This window comes from Carcharhinus amblyrhynchos, unplaced genomic scaffold, assembly GCF_965287045.1.
Source record: "Carcharhinus amblyrhynchos unplaced genomic scaffold, sCarAmb.v2.hapA scaffold_684, whole genome shotgun sequence".
Lineage (NCBI taxonomy): Eukaryota > Metazoa > Chordata > Chondrichthyes > Carcharhiniformes > Carcharhinidae > Carcharhinus > Carcharhinus amblyrhynchos.
Genome location: NW_027650424.1, coordinates 63147 through 82500, shown reverse-complemented (window position 1 = coordinate 82500; position 19354 = coordinate 63147). Strand labels below are relative to the sequence as shown.

At 55.3% G+C, this 19354-nt stretch overlaps 1 protein-coding gene across 1 annotated transcript in view; it reads right to left on the bottom strand.

Annotated features, from left to right (window-relative positions):
* Positions 1-10393: 10393 nt before the first annotated feature.
* LOC145339809 (voltage-gated potassium channel subunit beta-2-like) overlaps positions 10394-19354 on the bottom strand; it is a 53270-nt gene continuing 44309 nt past the window's right edge. Inside the window, exons 12-14 of the mRNA XM_080184336.1 lie at positions 16610-16730; positions 13288-13376; positions 10394-10483 (exon numbers count right to left, since the gene is read on the bottom strand). Coding sequence (XP_080040462.1) covers positions 10394-10483; positions 13288-13376; positions 16610-16730 — 300 coding nt within the window. The remainder of the gene's footprint in view (positions 10484-13287; positions 13377-16609; positions 16731-19354) is intronic.

The window sequence follows — 19354 nt, the reverse complement described above, 5'->3', positions numbered from 1 at the left end:
CTCCCTATCTCTGTAACCTCCTCCAGCCCCTACACCCCTCCCTATCTCTGTAACCTCCTCCCTATCTCTGTAACCTCCTCCCTATCTCTGTAACCTCCTCCAGCCCCCTACACCCCCTCCCTATCTCTGTAACCCCCTCCAGCCCCTACACCCCTCCCTATCTCTGTAACCCCCTCCAGCTCTACACCCCTCCCTATCTCTGTAACCCCCTCCAGCCCCTACACCCCTCCCTATCTCTGTAACCTCCTCCAGCCACTACACCCCTCCCTATCTCTGTAACCCCCTCCAGCCCTACACCCCTCCCTATCTCTGTAACCTCCTCCAGCCCCTACACCCCTCCCTAGCTCTGTAACCCCCTCCAGCCCCTACACCCCTCCCTATCTCTGTAACCTCCTCCAGGCCCTACACCCCTCCCTATCTCTGTAACCTCCTCCAGCCCCTACACCCCTCCCTATCTCTGTAACCCCTCCAGCCCCTACACCCCTCCCTATCTCTGTAACCTCCTCCAGGCCCTACACCCCCTCCCTATCTCTGTAACCTTCTCCAGCCCCTACACCCCTCCCTATCTCTGTAACCTCCTCCAGCCCCTACACCCCCTCCCTATCTCTGTAACCCCCTCCAGCCCCTACACCCCTCCCTATCTCTGTAACCTCCTCCAGCCCCTACACCTCTCCCTATCTCTGTGACCTCCTCCAGCCCCTACACCCCTCCCTATCTCTGTAACCCCCTCCAGCCCCTACAACCCTCCGAGATCTCGGCGCTCCTCCAATTCTGGCCTCTTGAACACCACCCCCCACCCCCACCCCCCCGATTTCCAGTCGCTCCCCCATCGGTGGCTGTACCTTCAGCTGCCTGGGGTTGGGGAGGGTTGGGGATGGCCTTAGCCACTGGAACTCCTCTCCTGAAACCTCTCCTCGGAGGTTCCCCCCCTGGGGAAGTTGGGCGGAGGGGGACTTGCGGTCTCGAGGAGAGTTTGGAAAGATTGGGATTGTTCCCCTGGGAAGGGTGATTGGGGGGGTTTGAAGATGAGGAGAGGTTTTGATAGTGAGGGAGAGAGATTAGAGAGAGAGGATTCCCTCGGGAGAGAGTCTACCTCACAAGAGTGACGACGCTCCATTGAGTGTGCAGGAAGGTGGCAGGCGCTATATAAATGGAGCTTTTCCTTCTTTCACTCTTCAGAGGTCATAAGAACATAAGAAATAGGAGCAGGAGTAGGCCATCTAGCCCTTCGAGCCTGCCCCGCCATTCAATAAGATCATGGCTGATCTGTCGCTGCTCAGTTCCACATTCCCGCCCTCTCCCCATAACCCTTAATCCCCTCTCTTATCAAAAACCCATCAACCCACGTCTTAAAAATATTTAGCGAGGCAGCCTCCACCACTTCAACAGGCAGAGAATTCCAGAGATTCACCACCCTTTGAGTGAAGAAGTTCCTCCTCAACTCCGTTCTAAACCGCCCCCCCTTTATCTTGAGGCTGTGCCCCCTAGTCCTACTGTCCTTTCTGAGCGGGAAGAGTCTCTCCACCTCTATCCTATCCATCCCATTCATCATCTTATACGTCTCAATGAGATCTCCCCTCATTCTTCTAAACTCCAACGAGTACAGACCCAGTCTATTTAGTCTCTCTTCATAGTCCAATCCCCTCAACTCCGGTATCAGCCTAGTAAACCTCCTCTGCACTCCCTCCAGGGCCAAAATATCCTTGCGCAGGTGCGGCGCCCAAAACTGCACACAGTACTCCAGCTGCGGCCTCACCAATGCCCTATACAGCCGCAGCAAGACCTCCCTACTTTTATATTCAATCCCCCTCGCTATGAAGGCCAGCATCCCATTCGCCTTCCTGACCACCTGCTGCACCTGCAGGCTGGGTTTTTGCGACTCATGCACAAGGACGCCCAGGTCCCTCTGCACCGTAGGTCAGAGATTACAAATCGCCAGCGGAACGGAGGGGTTTTTTAAAAATTATTATTGACATTCCGAGATGTCGGGATCTGGAACGTTCTCCCCGGGAGAACGATTCCATCAACAGTTTTCAAAGAGAGTCGGACACGTTCCCCGGAGTGAGGGAGTGAGAGAGAGGAGGGAAGATTTGAGGAGGTGAAGGAGAGAGAGAGAGAGGGAGGGGGGTGAGGGAGGGGAGGTGAGGGCAGAGAGGGGGAGAGGGGAAGGAGAGGGAGAGGGGTTGAGGGAGGGGAGGTGAGGAGAGAGGGGGAAGTGGAAGGGGAGGGAGAGAGGGTGAGGGGGAGAGAGTGAGGGGAGGTGGGGAGAGGAGAGGAGGAAGGGGAAGGGAGGGAGAGAGGGTGAGGAGGTGAGTGGAGAGGGGGGTGAGGGGAGAGGGTGAGGGAGATGAGGTGAGGGGAGAGGGGTGAGGGAGGGGAAGTGAGGAGAGAGGGGGGTGAGGAGAGAGTGTGAGGGAGAGGAGGTGAGGGGAGGTGGGGGAGACGGGAAAGGGGAGGGAGAGGGAGAGGAGGTGAGGGAAGAAGGGGAGGGGGAAGGGGTGAGGGAGAAGGAGAGGAGATGAGGGAGAGAGGATGAGGGGAGGGGGAAGAGAGAGAAGATGATGAGGAGGAGGGGGGAGGGGAGGGGAGGGGAGGGGGAAGAGAGAGAGGGACAGGGTGGGGGAGGAGAGGGAGAGAGAGAAGGTGAGGGGCGAGGGGAGAGGGAGGGGGAGGAGGAGAGAGAGTAGAGGGGTAGAGGGGTGAGGAAGACAGGGAGGTGAGGGAGAGAGAGGGGGGAGAGTGAAGGAAGAGGCAGAGGGGGTGGGAGGAAGGGTGAGGAGAGGCAGGGGGGAGGGAGGGGATGGGTGGAGGGGAGGGAGAGGGGATGGAAAGGGGAGGGGAAGGGACAGGAGTGAGGGTAAGGGGAGGGGGAGGTTTCCAGCTCCAGCTGATCATTTCCTGCACTCAGTCACACGGAAACAAGAGTGTGGGACACAGATAGGAGCAGATCACAGAAAAACCCCTCAGTGACTCACAGCGACATGTCTAGGCAGGTTCCCACTGTCACTCACTGCACCCCCCTCCCTGCTCAGCACCCTGCCACACTCACAGTGCGGCACTCCCTCAGCACTGACCCTCTGACAGTGCGGCACTCCCTCAGCACTGACCCTCTGACAGTGCGGCACTCCCTCAGCACTGACCCTCTGACAGTGCGGCGCTCCCTCAGCACTGACCCTCTGACAGTGCGGCGCTCCCTCAGCACTGACCCTCTGACAGTGCGGCACTCCTCAGCACTGACCCTCTGACAGTGCGGCACTCCCTCAGCACTGACCCTCTGACAGTGCGGCGCTCCCTCAGCACTGACCTCTGACAGTGCGGCACTCCCTCAGCACTGACCCTCTGACAGTGCGGCACTCCCTCAGCACTGACCCTCTGACAGTGCGGCACTCCCTCAGCACTGACCCTCTGACAGTGCGGCACTCCCTCAGCACTGACCCTCTGACAGTGCGGCACTACCTCAGCACTGACCCTCTGACAGTGCGGCGCTCCCTCAGCACTGACCCTCTGACAGTGTGGCACTACCTCAGCACTGACCCTCTGACAGTGCGGCGCTCCCTCAGCACTGACCCTCTGACAGTGCGGCACTCCCTCAGCACTGACCCTCTGACAGTGCGGCCCTCCCTCAGCACTGACCCTCTGACAGTGCGGCACTCCCTCAGCACTGACCCTCTGACAGTGCGGCGCTCCCTCAGCACTGACCCTCTGACAGTGCGGCGCTCCCTCAGCACTGACCCTCTGACAGTGCGGCGCTCCCTCAGCACTGACCCTCTGACAGTGCGGCCCTCCCTCAGCACTGACCCTCTGACAGTGCGGCACTCCCTCAGCACTGACCCTCTGACAGTGCGGCGCTCCCTCAGCACTGACCCTCTGACAGTGCGGCGCTCCCTCAGCACTGACCCTCTGACAGTGCGGCGCTCCCTCAGCACTGACCCTCTGACAGTGCGGCACTCCCTCAGCACTGACCCTCTGACAGTGCGGCACTCCCTCAGTACTGACCCTCTGACCCTACCCCCATATCCCTACATGTTATACCCACTAATCCCTCTAACCTACGCATCCCTGAACACTAAGGGACAATTTCTTATCACGGCCAATCAACCTAACCCGCACATCTTTGGACTGTGGGGGGGAAACCGGAGCACCCGGAGGAAACCCAAGCAGACGCGAGGAGAATGTGCAAACTCCACACAGACACAGTGACCTGAGCCGGGAATCGAACCCAGGACCCTGGAGCTGTGAAGCAACAGTGCTAACCCACTGTGCTACCGTGCCGCTCAAACCAATACCTGGAATGGGTGGGTTTTCTCATATAGAGGGTTGAACATGCGTGGATTGAGATAGGGAGGGACGTAGGGAACTGGAAGAGGTTACAGGGATAAGGAGGTTACAGAGATAGGGAGGGGTGTAGGGACTGGAGGAGGTTACAGAGATAGGGAGGGATATCGGGGCTGGAGGCAGGTTTTGGACGGGGTTGAGGGTATGTGGAGGAGAGTGAGGGAGAGGTGGATGCTGTTACCGTCACGCATACATTCTATCCTGCTGCTGGGACCTCACACTTCCCCTGGACACAGTCTCAGTTGTAACAAGAGTTAAATCTTCACAAAAAGAACCCCTCAAGATTCATTGTTAAAATTCCAAGTTTATTTTGTTCTAAATTGTACACACTGCACTCTGAGAAACACACAGAGTCCCGAAGAATACAGCACAAACTTCACTCAAATATATTCAATATTTCAAAATCAGAGCTCCTTAAAACATGAGAGGATACTGTCCCCCCATCAAACACTCCCAGGACAGGTACAGCACGGGGTTAGATACAGAGTAAAGCTCCCTCTACACTGTCCCCCATCAAACACTCCCAGGACAGGTACAGCACGGGGTTAGATACAGAGTAAAGCTCCCTCTACACTGTCCCCCCATCAAACACTCCCAGGACAGGTACAGCACGGGGTTAGATACAGAGTAAAGCTCCCTCTATACTGTCCCCCCCATCAAACACTCCCAGGACAGGTACAGCACGGGGTTAGATACAGAGTAAAGCTCCCTCTACACTGTCCCCCCATCAAACACTCCCAGGACAGGTACAGCACGGGGTTAGATACAGAGTAAAGCTCCCTCTACACTGTCCCCCCATCAAACACTCCAGGATAGGTACAGCACGGGGTTAGATACAGAGTAAAGCTCCCTCTACACTGTCCCCCCATCAAACACTCCCAGGACAGGTACAGCATGGGGTTAGATAGAGTAAAGCTCCCTCTACACTGTCCCCATCAAACACTCCCAGGACAGGTACAGCACGGGGTTAGATACAGAGTAAAGCTCCCTCTACACTGTCCCCCCATAAAACACTCCCAGGACAGGTACAGCATGGGGTTAGATAGAGTAAAGCTCCCTCTACACTGTCCCCCCATAAAACACTCCCAGGACAGGTACAGCATGGGGTTAGATAGAGTAAAGCTCCCTCTACACTGTCCCCATCAAACACTCCCAGGACAGGTACAGCACGGGGTTAGATAGAGTAAAGCTCCCTCTACACTGTCCCCATCAAACACTCCCAGGATAGGTACAGCACGGGGTTAGATAGAGTAAAGCTCCCTCTACACTGTCCCCCCATCAAACACTCCCAGGACAGGTACAGCACGGGGTTAGATACAGAGTAAAGCTCCCTCTACACTGTCCCCCATCAAACACTCCCAGGACAGGTACAGCACGGGGTTAGATACAGAGTGAAGCTCCCTCTACACTGTCCCCCCATCAAACACTGGTTACACTGGATGAGGAAGTGGAGGGATGGGTTCCTAAGTTCGCTGATGATACGAAGGTTGGTGGTGTTGTGGATGGTCTGGAGGGATGTCAGAAGTTGCAGCGTGACGTAGATAGGATGCAAGACTGGGCAGAGAAGTGGCAGATGGACTTCAACGCGGATAAATGTGCAGTGGTCCATTTTGGCAGGACCAACGGGATGCAGGAGTACAATATCAAGGGTAGGAGTCTTAGCTGGGTTGAGGATCAGAAGGATCTTGGGGTCCGGGTCCATAGGACTCTTAAATTGGCCTCGCAGGTGGAGGATGTGGTCAAGAAGGCGTATGGTGTACTGGCCTTCATTAATCGAGGGATTGAGTTTAGGAGTCGGGAGGTAATGCTGCAACTTTATAAGACCCTCGTCAGACCCCACTTGGAGGACTGTGCGCAGTTCTGGTCGCCTCACTACAGGAAGGATGGGGAAGCTATTGAGAGGGTGCAGAGGAGATTTACAAGGATGTTGCCTGGATTGGGAGGCATGCCTTATGAGGATAGGTTGAGGGAGCTGGGTCTCTTCTCCCTGGAGAGACGAGGGTCGAGAGGTGACCTGATAGAGGTTTATAAGATGTTGAGAGGTATAGATAGGGTGGATTCTCAGAGGCTATTTCCCAGGGCTGGAATAGTCGCTACGAGAGGACACAGGTTTAAGGTGCTGGGGAGCAGGTACAGAGGAGATGTCAGGGGTAAGTTTTTCACTCAGAGGGTGGTGAGTGAGTGGAATCGGTGGTGGTGGAGGCGAACTCGCTGGGGTCTTTTAAGAGAATTCTGGATGAGTACATGGGATTGAATGGGATTGGGGGTTATAGATAGGCCTGGTAGGTAGGGATATGATCGGTGGCCCGAAGGGCCTGTTTGTGCGGTAGTGTTCTATGTTGTATGTACTTTTCATGTTACACTGCACACCACCACCACCACCTGCTGGCACTCTGGTGATACTGCACATAGAATTCCACGCGTGTCTATGCCGGAACTGCGAACCTACTTCCCGTCAGACTCTGTCCCGCGCAGCTCTGCAACCTCAATGACCTCCCCAATCCTCCCCTTCTGAAGTTTCCAATCCCGTCACACAAACCAGCCTCCCATCCACTGACTCCGTCTACACTTCCCGCTGCCTCGGGGAAAAGCAGCCGGCATAATCAAGGACCCCCCCACACCCCGGACATTCTCTCTTCCACCTTCTTCCGTCGGGAAAAACATACAAAAGTCTGAGGTCACGTACCGACCGACTCAAGAACAGCTTCTTCCCTGCTGCTGTCAGACTTTTGAATGGACCTACCTCGCATTGAGTTGATCTTTCTCTACACCCTCGCTATGACTGTAACACTACATTCTGCACCCTCTCCTTTCCTTCTCTATGAATGGTATGCTTTGTCTGTATAGTGCGCAAGAAACAATACTTTTCACTGTGTCCCAATACATGTGACAATAATAAATCAAATCCTTCTCCTCTATGTACTCTATGAATGGCATGCTTTGCCTGTATAGCGCACAAGAAACAATACTTTTCACTGTATCCCAATACATGTGACAATAATAAATCAAATCCTTCTCCCCTATGTACTCTATGAATGGTATGCTTTGTCTGTATAGCGCGCAAGAAACAATACTTTTCACTGTATCCCAATACACGTGACAATAATAAATCAAATCAAATCAAAAGCAGCTTCTTCCCTGCTGCCGTCAGACTTTTGAATGGACCCACCTCGCACTAATTTAACCTTCCTCTACACCCTAGCTATGACTGTAACACTACATTCTGCACCCTCTCCTTCTCTAAGTAGTGTATGTTTTGTCTGGAGGAGGTTACGGAGATAGGGAGGGGGTGTAGGGTGCTGGAGGAGGTTACAGAGATAGGGAGGGGGTGTAGGGGCTGGAGGAGGTTACAGAGATGGGGAGGGGTGTAGGGGGCTGGAGGAGGTTATGGAGATAGGGAGGGGTGTAGGGGGCTGGAGGAGGTTATGGAGATAGGGAGGGGTGTAGGGGGCTGGAGGGGGTTACAGAGATAGGGAGGAGGTGTAGGGGCTGGAGGAGGTTACAGAGATAGGGAGGGGGTGTAGGGGCTGGAGGAGGTTACAGAGATAGGGAGGGGGTGTAGGGGCTGGAGGAGGTTACAGAGATAGGGAGGGGGTGTAGGGGCTGGAGGGGGTTACAGAGATAGGGAGGGGGTGTAGGGGGATGGAGGAGGTTACAGAGATAGGGAGGGGGTGTAGGGGCTGGAGGAGGGTACAGAGATAGGGAGGGGTGTAGGGGGATGGAGGAAGTACAGAGATAGGGAGGGGGTGTAGGGGCTGGAGGAGGTTACAGAGATAGGGAGGGGGTGTAGGGGCTGGAGGAGGTTACAGAGATAGGGAGGGGGTGTAGGGGGATGGAGGAGGTTACAGAGATAGGGAGGGGGTGTAGGGGCTGGAGGGGGTTACAGAGATAGGGATGGGGTGTAGGGGGCTGGAGGGGGTTACAGAGATAGGGAGGGGTGTAGGGGGATGGAGGAGGTTACAGAGATAGGGAGGGGTGTAGGGGGCTGGAGGGGGTTACAGAGATAGGGAGGGGGTGTAGGGGCTGGAGGAGGTTACAGAGATAGGGAGGGGTGTAGGGGGATGGAGGAAGTACAGAGATAGGGAGGGGGTGTAGGGGCTGGAGGAGGTTACAGAGATAGGGAGGGGGTGTAGGGGCTGGAGGAGGTTACAGAGATAGGGAGGGGGTGTAGGGGCTGGAGGAGGTTACAAAGATAGGGAGGGGGTGTAGGGGCTGGAGGAGGTTACAGAGATAGGGAGGGGTGTAGGGCTGGAGGAGGTTACAGAGATAGGGAGGGGGTGTAGGGGCTGGAGGAGGTTACAGAGATAGGGAGGGGTGTAGGGGCTGGAGGAGGTTACAGAGATAGGGAGGGGGTGTAGGGGCTGGAGGAGGTTACAGAGATAGGGAGGGGGTGTTGGGGGCTGGAGGAGGTTACAAAGATAGGGAGGGGGTGTAGGGGCTGGAGGAGGTTACAGAGATAGGGAGGGGTGTAGGGGCTGGAGGAGGTTACAGAGATAGGGAGGGGGTGTAGGGGCTGGAGGAGGTTACAGAGATAGGGAGGGGTGTAGGGGCTGGAGGAGGTTACAGAGATAGGGAGGGGGTGTAGGGGCTGGAGGGGATTACAGAGATAGGGAGGGGGTGTAGGGGGCTGGAGGGGGTTACAGAGATAGGGAGGGGGTGTAGGGGCTGGAGGAGGTTACAGAGATAGGGAGGGGGTGTAGGGGGCTGGAGGGGGTTACAGAGATAGGGAGGGGGTGTAGGGGGCTGGAGGGGGTTACAGAGATAGGGAGGGGGTGTAGGGGCTGGAGGAGGTTACAGAGATAGGGAGGGGTGTAGGGGGCTGGAGGGGGTTACAGAGATAGGGAGGGGGTGTAGGGGCTGGAGGAGGTTACAGAGATAGGGAGGGGGTGTAGGGGCTGGAGGAGGTTACAGAGATCGGGAGGGGTGTAGGGACTGGAGGAGGTTACAGAGATAGGGAGGGGGTGTAGGGGCTGGAGGAGGTTACAGAGATGGGGACGGGTGTAGGGGGATGGAGGAGGTTACAGAGATAGGGAGGGGGTGTAGGGACTGGAGGAGGTTACAGAGATAGGGAGGGGGTGTAGGGGGCTGGAGGAGGTTACAGAGATAGGGAGGGGGTGTAGGGGCTGGAGGAGGTTACAGAGATAGGGAGGGGGTGTTGGGGGCTGGAGGAGGTTACAGAGATAGGGAGGGGGTGTAGGGGCTGGAGGAGGTAACAGAGATAGGGAGGGGGTGTAGGGACTGGAGGAGGTTACAGAGATAGGGAGGGGGTGTAGGGGACTGGAGGAGGTTACAGAATAGGGAGGGGATGTAGGGGGCTGGAGGAGGTTACAGAGATGGGGAGGGGGTGTAGGGGCTGGAGGAGGTTACAGAGATGGGGAGGGGGTGTAGGGGCTGGAGGAGGTTACAGAGATGGGGAGGGGGTGTAGGGGGATGGAGGAAGTACAGAGATAGGGAGGGGTGTAGGGGCTGGAGGAAGTACAGAGATAGGGAGGGGTGTAGGGGCTGGAGGAGGTTATGGAGATAGGGAGGGGTGTAGGGGCTGGAGGGGATTATGGAGATAGGGAGGGGTGTAGGGGCTGGAGGGGATTGTGGAGATAGGGAGGGGTGTAGGGGCTGGAGGGGATTGTGGAGATAGGGAGCGGGTGAGGCGTTGGAGGGATTTGAAATGGAGGCAGCTTTGGATGGTATACCCTCCCCCAGGGCAATCCCATACACTCCGGCTCCCGACACCCCTCCCTCTCCCCTCCCCCCCCCCCCCCCCCCCCCCCCCCCAGCACCGTCGGTAGTTATACTGCGCCCGGCTCCTGCTGTTAGTGGACACGGAGCGATCGGGAACTCATCGCTTCCGTGGCCGGGATACGGCAAGCGAAAAGGCTATTCGACTGGGGGAGCCGTCGTCCAGGGCTGCGTCGGCGTGAGGCTGTGACCAATCGGGGGGGGGTGGGGGGTGGGGGGTAGGGAGTGCCGGAGGAAGAGGAGGTGAAGTAACAGGGAGGGGTGTCTTCCTCGGAGGAAGAGTAGAGAGGACTTGGTGTCGGAATGGGGGCTCCCTCGGACTCTAGGCTTTGGAGACTCTCCGGCTCTCCGGCTTGTTTTTCACCACAGCCTCAATATCGCTGACCATCTGTGGCGTCAACCGAGGGAGGATCTGGACAGGGACAGAAAATAGACGGTAAGAATCCATAATGGACCATAAGACACAGGAGCAGAATTAGGCCACTCGGCCCATCGAGTCTGTTCCGCCATTCAATCATGGCTGATATTTTTCTCACCCCCGTTCTCCTGCCTTCTCCCCTGATCCCCTTATTGATCAAGAACCTCTCTATCTCTGTCTTAAAGACACTCAATGACCTCTACAGCCTTCTGCGGCAAAGAGTTCCACGGATTCCCCACTGGAGAAATTATCTGTTTTCAAGGATCGTCCCTTTAGCCTGAGGTTGTGCCCCTCTGGTTCTAGTTTTTCCCACTCGTGGAAACACCCTCTCCGTGTCCACTCTATCCAGGGCCTCGCAGTATCCTGTAAGTTTCAATAAGATCCCCCCTCGTCCTTCTAACCTCCAACGAGTACAGACCCAGAGTCCTCAACCCGTTCCTTGTACGACAAGCTCTTCGTCCCAGGGATCACTCTTGAGAACCTCCTCTGGACCCTTCCCAAGGCCGGCACATCCTTCCTTAGCTACGGGGGCCCAAACTTGCTCACAATTCTCCAAATGGGGGTCTGACCAGAGCCTCATACAGCCTCAGAAGTACATCCCTGCTCTTGAATTCTAGCCCCCTCCGACATGAATGCTAACATTGCATTTGCCTTCCTAACTTGCCCGCACATTAACCTTAGGAGAATCTTGAACAATGACTCCCGAGTCTTTCAAATAACTTCCAAATAACCTCACACTTTCCCATTCCATCTGCCACTTTTCTCCCCACTCTCCGAACCTGTCCAAATCCCTCTGCAGCCCCCCGCACCCCCACCTCCGCTTCCTCAACACTACCTGTCCCCCTACGTGTCTTTGCCCCAGTTTAGTGGCAGTGCCTCCGAATCGTTAATGTGTGTTGTGAAAAGTTGGGGTTCCCAGTGCTGACCCCTGAGCCGCACCACGGGTCACTGGCTACCATCCTGAAAAAGACCACTTTACCCCCACTCTCTGCCAGTCAGCTACTTCCCTATCCATTCCAGAGACTGCGAGCATCGAGCAGAACAACGCAATCATTTAACCCGCGCACTCCCTACTATTTGTGTTGTTGTTCATTTATTTTTTATTCATCCTCCAGCCCCTACAACCCCTCCCTATCTCCATAACCTCTTCCAGCCCCTACACTCTCCCGATCCCTGTAACCTCCTCCAGCCCTACAACCCCTCCCTATCTCCATAACCTCTTCCAGTCCCTACACTCTCCCTATCCCTGTAACCTCCTCCAGCCCCTACGACCCTCCCTATCTCCATAACCTCTTCCAGTCCCTACACTCTCCCGATCCCTGTAACCTCCTCCAGCCCTACAACCCCTCCCTATCTCCATAACATCTTCCAGCCCCTACACTCTCCCTATCCCTGTAACCTCCTCCACCCCTACAACCCCTCCCTATCTCCATAACCTCTTCCAGCCCCTACACTCTCCCTATCCCTGTAACCTCCTCCAGCCCTACAACCCCTCCCTATCTCCATAACCTCTTCCAGCCCCTACACTCTCCCTATCCCTGTAACCTCCTCCACCCCCTACAACCCCTCCCTATCTCCATAACCTCTTCCAGCCCCTACACTCTCCCGATCCCTGTAACCTCCTCCAGCCCTACAACCCCTCCCTATCTCCATAACCTCTTCCAGCCCCTACACTCTCCCTATCCCTGTAACCTCCTCCACCCCTACAACCCCTCCCTATCTCCATAACCTCTTCCAGCCCCTACACTCTCCCTATCCCTGTAACCTCCTCCACCCCTACAACCCCTCCCTATCTCCATAACCTCTTCCAGCCCCTACACTCTCCCGATCCCTGTAACCTCCTCCACCCCCTACAACCCCTCCCTATCTCCATAACCTCTTCCAGCCCCTACACTCTCCCGATCCCTGTAACCTCCTCCAGCCCTACAACCCCTCCCTATCTCCATAACCTCTTCCAGCCCCTACACTCTCCCGATCCCTGTAACCTCCTCCACCCCTACAACCCCTCCCTATCTCCATAACCTCTTCCAGCCCCTACACTCTCCCAATCCCTGTAACCTCCTCCACCCCTACAACCCCTCCCTATCTCCATAACCTCTTCCAGCCCCTACACTCTCCCTATCCCTGTAACCTCCTCCAGCCCTACAACCCCTCCCTATCTCCATAACCTCTTCCAGCCCCTACACTCTCCCGATCCCTGTAACCTCCTCCAGCCCCCTACAACCCCTCCCTATCTCCATAACCTCTTCCAGCCCCTACACTCTCCCGATCCCTGTAACCTCCTCCAGCCCTACAACCCCTCCCTATCTCCATAATATCTTCCAGCCCCTACACTCTCCCTATCTCTGGAACCTCGTCCAGCCCCCTACAATGGGTCATCAATTCAAGATACATTTTATTGAATTCAAATTCCATCTACTGTGTCAGGATTCGAACCCGGGTCCCCAGAACATGAGCTGGGTTTCTGGATTAATAGTCCAACGATAAAACCACCAGGCCACCCCATCCCATTAAGCGTCACGAGTCGGATTACATTAACACTGCAATGAAGTTACTGTGCAAATCCCCCCCTGGTCACCGCACTCTGGCTCCTGTTTGGGTAACACGGAGGGAGAATTTAGCACGGCCAATGCTCCCGAACCGGCACGTCTTTTGGATTGTAGGAGGAAACCCACGCAGACACGGGGAGAATGTGCAGACTCCACACAGACAGTGACCCGAGCCCGGGAATCGAACCCAGGGTCCCTGGAGCCCACTGAATGAGCCGAGGATTGGCCAAGCTCAGTGACGTCACCCACCTGAATGGCTCCAAGGTTTTCCCGGAGTTGAACGGTGTCGGATACTCCCAGCAGGACGCAGCTCACAGTCTCATTCCTCAAGCACCAGACTGGGATACAAAGCAAAAAACTGAGGAAACACATTCCCAAATCTCAATAGGGAAAAGATTCACCGTCTCAAATCCATACCCCCTCTGCTCAGAATGGTCACTGACCGAAATAGATCCAATCCCAGTGGATCAAACTCTTCCCATTCACTCCCACTGTACACAATCCCAATGGACACAAACCCCTTCCCATTCACTCCCACTGTACACAATCCCAATGGACCCAAACCCCTTCCCGTTCACTCCCATTCTACACAATCCCAATGGACCCAAACCCCTTCCCGTTCACTCCCACTGTACACAATCCCAATGGACCCAAACCCCTTCCCGTTCACTCCCACTGTACACAATCCCAATGGACCCAAACCCCTTCCCATTCACTCCCACTGTACACAATCCCAATGGACACAAACCCCTTCCCATTCACTCCCACTGTACACAATCCCAATGGACCCAAACCCCTTCCCGTTCACTCCCATTCTACACAATCCCAATGGACCCAAACCCCTTCCCGTTCACTCCCACTGTACACAATCCCAATGGACCCAAACCCCTTCCCGTTCACTCCCACTGTACACAATCCCAATGGACCCAAACCCCTTCCCATTCATTCCCAATGTACACAATCCCAATGGAACAACATTACATGTGTCCATAATGGATCAAATTTTAGAATGGGTTGGATGAATTTGCTGTCAGGGAGGGGGATACATTAAAGGGGCCTGGGATCTGTACCCGGAGCCCTGAACCCTCCAAGGATACTGGCCCACGGGCTGGATAATGGGATTATGTGCTTGTTGTGTGTGTGTGTGTGTGTGTGTGTGTGTGTGTGTGTGTGTGTGTGTGTGTGTGTGTGTGTGTGTGTGTGTGTGTGTGTGTGTGTGTGTAGAGGTGGGGTGGAGGGGGGTCAGGAATAGGGGTGAAAGTATCTGGGAGGGAGGAACATGCGAGCGTGTGGGTTGAGATCTGCCCGGGACAGATAGTACATAGACAATGGGCTGAATGGCCTTTTCCTGTGCTGTTCATGATTCCCTATGGTTCTATACTTGGTTAAGTGGGGGGGCATTGATAATGAGAGTTGAGGTACAGAGTTGTCCGTGTTTATTTCGGGAGTGTGTCCCTACGGGAACGAGCCTGGGCATCTCCCGTGTTGGCAGTACTTTGGAGTGGGTCCAAACGGTGCCCCTGGAGGAAGGTCCCTGGGGAGTGGGTGAGGAGGCGATGGATAGGCCCGGGCGGTGGTGGGAAGCTCAGTCTGATTGGCTTACAGCAGGGGGCATCTGCTCAGCCCAAAGTCCTTCCCGGCCAATGAAATCCTGTCCTGAGGCTGCGAGGCCAGAAAGGCAACAGCACTGCACAGCAAGATCCCAGAAGCCGCAATGTGATCAGTACCAGATGGCCTGCTGGTTGAGGGATAAATATTGGCTAAAGTATTGGCTTTAGGGTGGCACGGTGGCACAGTGGTTGGCACGGCTGCCTCACGGCGCCAGGGACCCGGGTTCGATTCCCATCTCGGGTTACTGTCTGTGCGGAGTCTGCACATTCTCCCCGTGTCTGCATGGGTTTCCTCCGGGTGCTCCAGTTTCCTCCCACGCTCCAAAGATGTGCAGGTTAGGTGGATTGGCCTTGCTACATTGACCCTTAGTGTCCAAAGATGTACAGGTTAGCCATGCTAAATTGCCCCTTAGTGTCCAAAGATATGGGGCTTAGGTGGATTGGCCATGCTAAATTGTCCCTTAGTGTCCAAAGATGTGCAGGTTAGGTGGATTGGCCATGCTAAATTGTCCCTTAGTGTCCAAAGATGTGCAGGTTAGGTGGATTGGCCATGCTAAATTGTCCCTTAGTGTCCAAAGATGTGCAGGTTAGGTGGATTGGCCATGCTAAATTGTCCCTTAGTGTCCAAAGATGTGCAGGTTAGGTGGATTGGCCATGCTAAATTGACCCTTAGTGTCCAAAGATGTTCAGGTTAGGTGGATTGGCCATGCTAAATTGTCCCTTAGTGTCCAAAGATGTGCAGGTTGGGTGGATTGGCCGTGCTAAATTGTCCCTTAGTGTCCAAAGATGTGCAGGTTAGGTGGATTGGCCGTGCTAAATTGTCCCTTAGTGTCCAAAGATGTGTAGGTTAGGTGGATTGGCCATGCTAAATTGCCCCTTAGTGTCCAAAGATGTACAGGTTAGGTGGATTGGCCATGCTAAATTGTCCCTTAGTGTCCAAAGATGTGCAGGTTAGGTGGATTGGCCATGCTAAATTGTCCCTTAGTGTCCAAAGATGTGCAGGTTAGGTGGATTGGCCATGCTAAATTGTCCCTTAGTGTCCAAAGATGTGCAGGTTAGGTGGATTGGCCATGCTAAATTGCCCCTTAGTGTCCAAAGATGTGCAGGTTGGGTGGATTGGCCATGCTAAATTGTCCCTTAGTGTCCAAAGATATGGGGGTTAGGGGGATTGGCCATGCTAAATTGCCCCTTACTGTCCAACGATGTGTAGGTTAGGGGGATAGGGCCTGGATAAGACAGGAAGGTGGTTTGGTGCAGGCTCTGATGGGCCGAATGGCTTCCTTCTGCTCTGTAAGGATTCTAGTGGGGCCAGATTCTTTTACAACTGAGGGGGGCAGTGGCAGGGGTTTTGTGGGGGAGTGGGAGAGTTGGGTGTGGGGGGGGGGGGGGGGGGCGGGCACGCGGGGAGGGAGGGTCTCGCATTGACATCTCATCCAAATGCAGCAGCGCTGCACAGGAAGATCCCAAAAGCCGCAACGTGCTAAGTACCAAATGGCCCGTTGGTTGAGGGGTCTGCCCCTGGTGCACCGTCACCAGCTGTGGAGCACTGACCCCAGGGTGGGGCGGGAGGTGAACCCACCTCCTCCTCCTCCTGCTCCGCCATGACTCGCCTCAGTCTGTCGGCCTGGCCTGGGATGTCAGGATCGTGGGCGTGTTTCCTGATTAGCCTGGGTGGGGAGGCTTTGGCGATAATTTGGCTCAGTTCCACCTCGGTGCTCTCAAAGCCAGGGAATGTAGGCCCGAGGCTTCTCAGCTGCAGCGGGACAGGCTTTGGTGTCCCGTGGCAACAGTAGGCCGCAACCTGGGCCTACTGACTGAGGCTGTCGGCTGGTTGAGGGGAGACAAGGTGGAAAAGCTCAACTCCCACCCCTGATGATACCCCCCAGTGCCTGTAGCCCGCACCACCACCCCCCCCCCACCCCCTCACCACCCACCGTTACAGAGAGAGAGCGTAGGCTCACCAATGGCCAACTGGGCAAGGGTGCAGCTTAGCTGGTCGGCAATCGGCTGCAAGGCCTTGATCTGGGCTTGCTGTAGTTGGCCTTCCTCACCCGTTATCTTCTCCCTCAGCCACTCGTAACCCTGCGGAGCCGAGACATCGTCGGTCAGAGACCCAGACACACACACACATCCAATAGCAGAGAGAGGGAAGAGGTGAAAGGCCGAGGGCCTCGCTTTTGGTCCAAGGTTGGGGGGGGTCAAACTGTCGCCAGGATTGGAGGGGAAAATTTGGAACTGGATTCACCCGCTCTGCAGGCCCCAGTGTGAGGGTTCAGGGAGGTCACACCGCGAATGAAACATCTGGACTTTCTCTCTCACCCCTAGACCCGTAACCCCGTGCTGTCCCTGTCCTGGGAGTGTTTGATGGGGGACAGTGTAGAGGGAGCTTTACTCTGTATCTAACCCCGTGCTGTACCTGTCCTGGGAGTGTTTGATTGGGGACAGTGTAGAGGGAGCTTTACTCTGTATCTAACCCCGTGCTGTACCTGTCCTGGGAGTGTTTGATGGGGGGACAGTGTAGAGGGAGCTTTACTCTGTATCTAACCCCGTGCTGTACCTGTCCTGGGAGTGTTTGATGGGGGGACAGTGTAGAGGGAGCTTTACTCTGTATCTAACCCCGTGCTGTACCTATCCTGGGAGTGTTTGATGGGGGGACAGTGTAGAGGGAGCTTTACTCTGTATCTAACCCCGTGCTGTACCTGTCCTGGGAGTGTTTGATGGGGGACAGTGTAGAGGGAGCTTTACTCTGTATCTAACCCCGTGCTGTACCTGTCCTGGGAGTGTTTGATGGGGGGGGACAGTGTAGAGGGAGCTTTACTCTGTATCTAACCCCGTGCTGTCCCTGTCCTGGGAGTGTTTGATGGGGGGGGACAGTGTAGAGGGAGCTTTACTCTGTATCTAACCCCGTGCTGTACCTGTCCTGGGAGTGTTTGATGGGGGGACAGTGTAGAGGGAGCTTTACTCTGTATCTAACCCCGTGCTGTACCTGTCCTGGGAGTGTTTGATGGGGACAGTGTAGAGGGAGCTTTACTCTGTATCTAACCCCGTGCTGTACCTGTCCTGGGAGTGTTTGATGGGGGGGGACAGTGTAGAGGGAGCTTTACTCTGTATCTAACCCCGTGCTGTCCCTGTCCTGGGAGTGTTTGATGGGGGGGGACAGTGTAGAGGGAGCTTTACTCTGTATCTAACCCCGTGCTGTACCTGTCCTGGGAGTGTTTGATGGGGGGACAGTGTAGAGGGAGCTTTACTCTGTATCTAACCCCGTGCTGTCCCTGTCCTGGGAGTGTTTGATGGGGGGGACAGTGTAGAGGGAGCTTTACTCTGTATCTAACCCCGTGCTGTCCCTGTCCTGGGAGTGTTTGATGGGGGGACAGTGTAGAGGGAGCTTTACTCTGTATCTAACCCCGTGCTGTCCCTGTCCTGGGAGTGTTTGATGGGGGGACAGTGTAGAGGGAGCTTTACTCTGTATCTAACCCCGTGCTGTACCTGTCCTGGGAGTGTTTGATGGGGGGACAGTGTAGAGGGAGCTTTACTCTGTATCTAACCCCGTGCTGTACCTGTCCTGGGAGTGTTTGATGGGGACGGTGTAGAGGGAGCTTTACTCTGTATCTAACCCCGTGCTGTACCTGTCCTGGGAGTGTTTGATGGGGACGGTGTAGAGGGAGCTTTACTCTGTATCTAACCCCGTGCTGTACCTGTCCTGGGAGTGTTTGATGGGGGACAGTGTAGAGGGAGCTTTACTCTGTATCTAACCCCGTGCTGTACCTGTCCTGGGAGTGTTTGATGGGGACGGTGTAGAGGGAGCTTTACTCTGTATCTAACCCCGTGCTGTACCTGTCCTGGGAGTGTTTGATGGGGACGGTGTAGAGGGAGCTTTACTCTGTATCTAACCCCGTGCTGTACCTGTCCTGGGAGTGTTTGATGGGGGACAGTGTAGAGGGAGCTTTACTCTGTATCTAACCCCGTGCTGTACCTGTCCTGGGAGTGTTTGATGGGGACGGTGTAGAGGGAGCTTTACTCTGTATCTAACCCCGTGCTGTATCTGTCCTGGGAGTGTTTGATGGGGGGACAGTGTAGAGGGAGCTTTACTCTGTATCTAACCCCATGCTGTACCTGTCCTGGGAGTGTTTGATGGGGGGACAGTGTAGAGGGAGCTTTACTCTGTATCTAACCCCATGCTGTACCTGTCCTGGGAGTGTTTGATGCGGGGACAGTGTAGAGGGAGCTTTACTCTGTATCTAACCCCATGCTGTACCTGTCCTGGGAGTGTTTGATGGGGGGACAGTGTAGAGGGAGCTTTACTCTGTATCTAACCCCATGCTGTACCTGTCCTGGGAGTGTTTGATGGGGGGACAGTGTAGAGGGAGCTTTACTCTGTATCTAACCCCATGCTGTACCTGTCCTGGGAGTGTTTGATGGGGGGACAGTGTAGAGGGAGCTTTACTCTGTATCTAACCCCGTGCTGTACCTGTCCTGGGAGTGTTTGATGGGGGGGACAGTGTAGAGGGAGCTTTACTCTGTATCTAACCCCGTGCTGTACCTGTCCTGGGAGTGTTTGATGGGGGGACAGTGTAGAGGGAGCTTTACTCTGTATCTAACCCCGTGCTGTACCTGTCCTGGGAGTGTTTGATGGGGGACAGTGTAGAGGGAGCTTTACTCTGTATCTAACCCCGTGCTGTACCTGTCCTGGGAGTGTTTGATGGGGG